This window comes from Ictalurus punctatus, chromosome 20 (genome assembly GCF_001660625.3).
Source record: "Ictalurus punctatus breed USDA103 chromosome 20, Coco_2.0, whole genome shotgun sequence".
NCBI classification, from domain to species: domain Eukaryota; kingdom Metazoa; phylum Chordata; class Actinopteri; order Siluriformes; family Ictaluridae; genus Ictalurus; species Ictalurus punctatus.
In genome coordinates, this window is record NC_030435.2 from 21,404,279 (window position 1) to 21,412,726 (window position 8,448).

Genomic DNA, 8,448 nt, shown 5'->3' on the forward strand with positions numbered 1-8,448 from the left:
GTGCATGTTGTACTCGAGTGTAAACCGGTGGGAACTTCTGTGGTGTCTGGGGGAATTCTCAGGTCCAGGGTACAAACAAAACAGTGCCAAACATACATGCTAATCATCATGCTAATCACCATCCCCGAAATCTGGGTCGGGACCCGCTCGTGCTCGAAGACAAACAAATAAATCTTCAGACTTCTCAGGTTCCCAGGTGCTGTTGTGAATAGATAGATTGATAGATAGATAGATAGATAGATAGATAGATAGATAGATAGATAGATAGATAGATAGATAAAAATCTTCCTGCTGGTGGTACTGAATTCATTCAGGGATGAAAAGTCAGAAAGATGTTTTAGAATAAAGATTTGTTAGCACGTTTATCTTTTCTTCCGCTCTGATAACATTTCACTCCGGTTCAGTGAGACATTTTATTTATTTATTTATTTATTTATTTAGCTGCTTATACAAATCAGAGTCACGTTACAGAAATGATGTTCAAGCCATAGCGGGCTGAAAATAATGAAATAAAATTTCCAGTCTTTTTTTTTTTTTTTTTAAATAAATGATTCATAAATTGTTTTCTTTCCTTTCTTGTTTTTCTTTTCTTTCTTTCTTGTCTTTCTTTCCTTACATTCTTTTCTTTCTTGTCTTTCTTTCTTTTTCTTTTTCTTTCTTGTCTTTCTTTTTTATTTTTCTTTCTTGTCTTTCTTTCTTTTTCTTTTTCTTTCTTGTCTTTCTTTTTTTATTTACTTTCTTGTCTTTCTTTCTTTCCTTTCTTTCCTTAAATCCTTTCCTTACATTCTTTTCTTTCTTGTCTCTTTCCATTCTTTTTTCTTTCTTTCCTTGCTTTCTTTCTTTTTATTTACTTTCTTTGTCTCTTTCCTTTCTTTTTTTTCTTTCTTTCTTTACTTTCTTTCGTTGCTTTCTTTCTTCTTTCCTTTCTTTTTTGTCTCTTTCCTTTCTTTCTTTCTTTCTTGTCTTTCTTTCTTGCCTTTCCTTTCTTTCTTTATTTATTTATTTCTTGTCTTTCTTTCTTGTCTTTCCTTTCTTTCTTTTCTTTCCTTTGTTTCTTACCTTTGTTTCTTTTCTTTCTTTCTTTTCTTTCTTTTCCTTCTTTTCTTTTCTTTCCTTTCTTTTCTTTTCTTTCCTTTCCTTTCTTTCTTTTCTTTCTTCTCTCTCTCTCTCTCTCTCTCTCTCTCTCTCTCTCTCTCTCTCACACACACACACACACGCACGTAGAAGATTAGCCGATTACCAAAGAATAAAATATTTAGTCTCTACGAGCTCTAAAAACTTCACTGGTCTAAGTATTCAGTCCCGTGAAGTGACTCACCCAATCAGGTAACATAACAATAACACCGTTATACTCATCTTCACATATCTAATATTCTGTTTTATTATGATGATTTTTTTGTAACCCATATTTGAAACATTTCCCCAGTACTTGTCTACTCTTATTACTCTTAACAATTCATTTAAAATAAATACATTATAATAATCCTTTTCTCTGTGTTTGGATCTCATCTACAAACCCCTTACATGAAAAACCACATGCAATAATTCAACTAACACTACTATAATATTATCATTATTATATTATTATAATATAGTCAGGAAGGTAATATAATCTTCCGAACGGTTCAACCTAAATGTGAAATGAAAGATTCTGCTATTTCTAATTCATCAGACGGGATTACTGTAACATTAATATCTAGAGAAAGATCTCCGTCAGCTCCTCCGTGGAAAAAGCACTGGAAAACCGTAGGTGAGGGACGGCGGTTATTAGCGGTCTGTCCGCCTCGCGGGGACGGATGACGCTGTTGTGTGTTGCTGTGTTTAGACGAGGTGTGAATCGAAGCAGGGACGAGGCTGGTCACTCCGGGTCTTCCTGTTTCTGCGTAGAATCGATAATCACCTGTAAGGAAACAAGCGTGACACAGAAGGTTACGAGGAGTACGGACACACGGTAGCTACTGGCATTTATACCTCAGCGCTGTTGAGTTCTCGACTCTGATTGGCCAGTAGTGAAATGCATGGTGGATAAACAGATTTTAAAAACACATGTGGGATTGTTGTTATGGTGACGTTCACTGTAAAGAGATGCTTGTTGAACTTTTTTTTTGAAGGAGTCTCCAGTGTCAGAGCTTTGTAACGGTCTTCAGATGGAAGATTTCACGCTTCCCGGTTTCTACCTGGTTTTTGTGGACGCTCCATCAGCTTAAATGTAACTATAAACGGATTTTAAAAAAGCACCACGTGGTTCTTTAATGAATTAGAAGTTAAAAATCTATAACAGCGCACTCCCGAGTGTTTTATTACATTATCTAAAAGTTTCATCATGTGACCTGAGCTCTTTGAAAGCTTTCTTTCGAAAGAAAGGCATATAGAATTGAGAAATTACCCCAAAAGGGTTATGTCTGTTTTGGGGTATTTTTTGAAAAATTCTTAATGTCTGATTAACACCTGCTCTGGGACTGCTCAGAATTAGGGCTTTAAACAGTACCTCTCCATCTCTGGTCTCAGTGGTCTTCGTGGTGGTTCTGGACTCCAGCACAGGGTCTGTGATAGATCCAAAATGGATAATAATGATAATTACGCTTATATATGTCACTTATATACTTATCTTATATACAGATATTGCATAAGTCTGCTAGAAATACAGAAGAACAGAAAAGGAACAGTGGACAGAAGGAGAAACAAATACAAAGATGGAGAGAGACAACGGACCGAGAGGAAGTGAGAAAATGATCAGTGAGACAGCGGGACTGAAACAGGCTCACCTCTCAGACTGAGGGTTGAGAAGTTTGGCAAAGGGGTTGAGATCCGAAAATCAGGACTATAGACGGGTTTAAAAAAAAAAAACGAGGCTTTTTAATTTTGAGATTATCAATGTGAATAATAGATCATTATTTCATATCGCATATTTCTCGGTCGTCCCATGAGGATGTTGACACATTTTTTATTTTATTTTTTTTTATTTTTGTTGAGGTAGAAAAAAGTTAAAAGTGTAAAAGATGTGAGTTTTGTGTCTTACCAGTTCTGCTCGCCTTTCAGAAGCTTCCTGTAGGTGGCGATCTCGATGTCCAGCGCCATCTTGATGTTGAGCAGGTCTTGGTACTCGTTCAGGTGTCGAGCTATCTCGTCCTTCAGGTTGAGGATGTTCTCCTCCAGACCTCTGATGGTGTCCTGATAACCAGAGGACTCCAGAGCAAAGTTCTCCTCCATCTGTCTCATCTGTCGCTCCAGAGCCTCGTTCTACACACACACACACACACACACACACACACAAGACATCATGTAACACTGACAGTCTGAGAATCAAAGAGGTAAATATGTCGCATTATATTTCCTTTAGAAGGGTGTGAATTTGTTTCGCTCACAGAACCTATTTACAGTCAAGCTGACATTATTTATGCTGAGTTGAATTTACTTTCCATTTAAATTCACCCCTTATGGAAACTTCATATTCATATTCATATTCATATATACAAGATGTATTTCAGCGGCTTATGGCCTGAAAGTGCACATCGTTAATCGTGAAAAATAACCACATCTGGAGAATAAAACCATGTGACCTACACGTGGGAAAAAAAAATCGGAAAAAAATATTATTCATGTGGGAAAAAAAGAAAGAACATCTGAAAAATGAAACCACACGCCCTACATGTTAAAAACCGACATGGAAAAAAAATCCCGTGGAAAAACAAACGGCATGTGAACAATAAAACCACACGTCCAACATGTAAATAAACATGAAAAAAAAACAATAATAATCAGGTGGAAAATAAATAACCTGTAAAATCCTACATGTAAAAAAACATTAACGTTGAATAATAATCATGTGTAAAAATAAACAGCATCTAACATTTTAAATACCACATACCTTAGATGTGGAAAAATAATCATGTGGAAAAAATCCTTATGACCCTCTAATTTGTATCCGTTGACAATATTGTACAGAAGAAGGTTTATTTAAGGAAAAAAAAAAAGATGTATGAAATAGAAATGAAACTGTGAAACTTCAATATTGAGCAAATGTTTGGGCACCAAGAAATTTCAATTAGCTAATCATTTATTTTAAAATATATAGAAATAGATATTTTTAAAAAAGTACTTTTTATAGAACTTACATAAATCTAATTTTTAAAAAAATCTAAATATCCCTCTGTCAAAAAAAAAAAAAAAAAAAAAAGTATAACGGCCTTGTTTTGAAAAAACAACAAAAGGACAATCCCATTATGTTTAAATGGAACCCCGTGTGTTCTTACATTATAATATGCCCTTCACTTACTGTCTCCTTGAGGGTGTCCACGTCACAGGTAAGAGCCCGCACCTGGCTCTGGCACTCGCTGGCCTCCCGCCTGGCTGCTCGCAGGGTTTCCTTATTTCTGTTTGCGGCTTCGGTGAGCTCGGCGAACTGCAAATCCACATCCACAATATGGAGAGACTTAAGCCAGGACAAATAGGGCTGATAGGAAAGGAGCAAAGGTGGGGGGGTCAGACAAAAAAAAAAAAAAGAAAAACCCCAGCTGAGATCCAGGTACAGTACTGTACCTTCACTGAGATGAAATGGGATTTTATTCTCTCACGCTCTTAGCCGCTTTAATCCAGGCAGCAAACTGCTGATTTAAAGGGATTATCCAACAACAATAAAAAATCTGAAAATTCAATTTCCATTTCTGTCATTTCCCGCTTACGACAAATGTAGCTGATCAGACGACGATAAAGAAAGCAGGCGATAGATCGAATGAAATCGAAAGGTCTCTGTAAAGTTATTATTCACCGTCTTGGCTGATCAGCTACAATTCTAATGAGTGGAAACCTGTAGAAATAGAAATGTGATTTATTTGTTTTTTTTTTCTCTTTAAATCGGCAGTTTGCCGAGTAAAGCTAATGAGAGCGTGAGAGAATAAGACAGAGTCCAGGGGGTGGGGGTGGGGGGGGGAGGGGATTCCAAAATAGATGCAATAAAAGCAATAAACTCCACCATGATGGCGAGATCAGTGTAGAGATTACAAAACGAGAACCAGAAAACACGTTGCCTGATCAGCACCTTGGAGTTGTACCACTCCTCCGACAGGTGCGTGTTCTTGGAGGCCAGATTGTCATACTGCACCCGGATTTCCCTGAGGGCGGAGGTCAGATCAGGCTGAGCCACGTCCAAATCCACACACACCTCCTGCTGCTGCTGGGTCTGAGCTTGTAACTCTCTCAGCTCCTGCACAGTGAGAAGAAGAAAAAGGGACAGAGAGAGGGATGAAGACATGAAAACAGAGGGAGAGAGATGACGGAGAGCGATAAAGACGGCCAGAGACGGAGAGAAAGGCAGAAAAGGACAGCATGAGATGAAGCGTGTGATCAAACAGAGGGAGAGAGGGGTGAAAGAAGGAGACAGAGATGAGAACAAAGGGAAAAACAGAGGGCGAAAGGGAACCAGATGAAAATGTAATTGAGGGAGAGGAAGAGAGCCGTAGACGGAGAGAAACAAGAGTGAGATAAAGAGAAAATTAGGAAGCAGTACCTGTAGTAGAGGACGCAGTAATAGTAACAGGGGATACAGTAACAAACTCTCATACCGCTTCATGAAGCTTCTTGAGGAACATAATTTCTTCCTGAAGGGATTCCACTTTCCTCTCCAGGTTCACTCGAACAAGAGAGGCATTGTCCACATCCTGCAATATATACATATACACACACTCATGCAGATGTATTAAATAAGGAATAAAACATTTTGGGGCCATGCTATTATAGGCTTTGGGTTACTGATCAGAAGGTCAGGGGTTCAAGCCCCAGCACTGCCAAGCAGCCACTGTTGGGCCCTTGAGCAAGGTCCCCAGCCCTCCCTGCTCCAGGGGCACTGCATCATGGCTGACCCTGCACTCTGACCCCAGCTAAATTATAAAACATAACTAGCTAGCTAATTGACAGGACTTAACTAGGAATCAAATTTAACTAGGTAAATTATCAAACTTAACTAGCTAGCTAATTGACAGGACTTAACTAGGAATCAAATTTAACTAGGTAAATTATCAAACTTAACTAGCTAGCTAATTGACAGGACTTAACTAGGTACAGTAGTTAGTTTAATTAGCTAAATTATGACACTTCTCTGCCTGATTTAACAAACTTAAAGAAAACTTAACATTAACTTTTTGGAGACTTGATGGCAAATTTCAATATTTCATTTTTACATGGGAGACAAAGCTGACATGACATCCTGAATGTATATATATATATATATATATATATATATATATATATATATATATATATATATATATATATATATATATATATATATATATATATTCTTACACTGGAAATTTGTCACAAGGTCAAAATGAAATGTTACAAGTAAAAAGTCTGGTTCTTTTCTCGTGTAAATTGACTTGAGTAAGAATACTCAGAGTATTTAGTTTCAGTAATACTTGAGTAAAGTATTAATCTCTTGCAGTAGTACTTAACTACAGTAATGAAGTACAGTTCTATGGGAACATGTTTGTTGCTCATCAGTGCATGCAACATGAAGTGAAAGGGTAAATTAACACATGATGGTGTTTTCTTCTCTTATCTGTGTTTGTATCATCACAGAGACCTGTATGAGTTCCACACATCTTGTCTCACCTCATTATTCCACTTACGGCTGCAGAAAACTACCTGACGACCTGTTCTCAGAGTATCCGATGACAGACGATGTGTGTGTTATGAACACACGTTATTGTGGTTATTTTATTCCAAGGTTTGTTTTTGTTTTTGTCTTGTTTTTATCCCATATAAGCATAGTTACTACATTTCCTGACAATGTGATATTTGACACTTAAGCATCTGGAGTAAGTCAGCAGATATCCAGCTGCAGGAGTTCAACAGACTCGGACTGCTATTTTCTATTTACTAGACCAGGCCTGTAGTGCTCATATTAACATTCCTGTACTGTTCAGTACTTTAACACTTTGACCTGAACATGTTCATCAGCTTAACACATTAAATCTTGTATTGAGAAAAGAAAATATTTTGTATAATTGTAATTTAATAAAAAGAAATGACAGGGAACATAAATCCATACAAATACTGAAATACTAAAATCCAATCTAGCATGATTATATTTTTACTAAAAAAAAGAAAAAAAAAATGACAGTGGGTCTAAATACATTAAAAAAAAATGCTTGGATTATATTTTTACTAGAAAATGACAGTGGGTCTAAATCCATTTTTAAAAATTGTAAAATAATAACGCATTTTAGTGTGATTGTATTTTAACTAGAAAATTACAGTAGGTGTGTGTGTGTGTGTATATATATATATATATATATATATATATATATATATATATATATATATATATATATATATATATATATATATATATATATATAATACAATATTGGAATCCATTTTTAGGATATAAGATATTTTAGGAAAATAAATCATTATTTACTCATATGTTATATTTTTAAACCAATGTATTATCCTAACATCAACCGACGTCACCCCCCCCACACACACACACACACACACACACACCCACTCCTCATAACCCCAACTGCCCTTTCCCACAGAAACAGCTGAGCAGTAAAGACCTGAATCCCTAAAATCACTTATTACCTTCAATAGAGGAAAAACGTTATGCTGGTGAGGGAACATCTGTTTGTAACTGATGCAACATTACGTGATAACAGGAATTTGTTTTGTGGACGTCCCACAACATTAAATGTAATAAAAATATATGATGTTTTAATATTTAATCATTAAGAGAATGGTCGGTATAGGCAAAGTGATGTGGTACGAGAAGAATAAAACACTTCGGGTGATAAATTATGGAAAAATAATAACAACGCTGACTCCAGTCAGGCATTGACCATTATGGTAATAACACAGGCCTACAATTTAATAGGTGAGTGAATAATAATCAAATACAAAAATATAGAGTTTCATTATCGCTTTTCTCGTTTTTTCCCCTCTCAGCAGAAGACATTCCACTCTTAGTAAAATGGTTCCTCAAAGATTCTTCAAGGAATTCTCTGTAGCTTATAGTTCAAGATCCCACTTTCTTCTAGACAAAGCTCTGGTGTAAGCGTTCTACATTAAACCTTATATGTAAGAAAGAATAGAACGGCTCCTCAATGCCAACTTCATGTTCACCATCTTTAACTTGTAGAATATGTTTTGTCAAGCATTTTTGTCAATCTTGTCAGGACTATACCTGTCTGAAGCTCTGCGTGCTCTTCTCAGCTCCCTCTCTTTTGAAAATCTCCTCCTGCAACCTGAAACAATAAAAAAATAAAAAAATAATACAAACAGGAGAAAAGACATTACATGCAGGAGCAGGCATTCTTTCTGATGTAGCGGTTTAAGTGGAAAACAAAATGTAAGATTTAATAATAATAATAATAATAACAATGATGATGATGAAGATGACAGCAATGAAGAAGAAGTTGAGGAAGAAGAAGACTGACTATCCCTAAC

At 36.2% G+C, this 8,448-nt stretch overlaps 1 protein-coding gene across 3 annotated transcripts in view; it reads right to left on the minus strand.

Moving 5' to 3' along the window:
* Positions 1 to 412: 412 nt before the first annotated feature.
* Positions 413 to 8,448, minus strand: part of viml (vimentin like) — a 9,386-nt gene continuing 1,350 nt past the window's right edge. Inside the window, exons 2-9 of one of the 3 annotated variants that reach the window (XM_017496098.3) lie at positions 8,186 to 8,246; positions 5,562 to 5,657; positions 5,039 to 5,203; positions 4,277 to 4,453; positions 3,020 to 3,240; positions 2,766 to 2,821; positions 2,489 to 2,544; positions 413 to 1,900 (exon numbers count right to left, since the gene is read on the minus strand). In XM_017496098.3, coding sequence (XP_017351587.1) covers positions 1,859 to 1,900; positions 2,489 to 2,544; positions 2,766 to 2,821; positions 3,020 to 3,240; positions 4,277 to 4,453; positions 5,039 to 5,203; positions 5,562 to 5,657; positions 8,186 to 8,246 — 874 coding nt within the window. In that variant the 3' untranslated portion in view covers positions 413 to 1,858. The remainder of the gene's footprint in view (positions 1,901 to 2,488; positions 2,545 to 2,765; positions 2,822 to 3,019; positions 3,241 to 4,276; positions 4,454 to 5,038; positions 5,204 to 5,561; positions 5,658 to 8,185; positions 8,247 to 8,448) is intronic. The other 2 variants (XM_017496099.3, XR_001815827.3) reach the window with 2 other exon arrangements.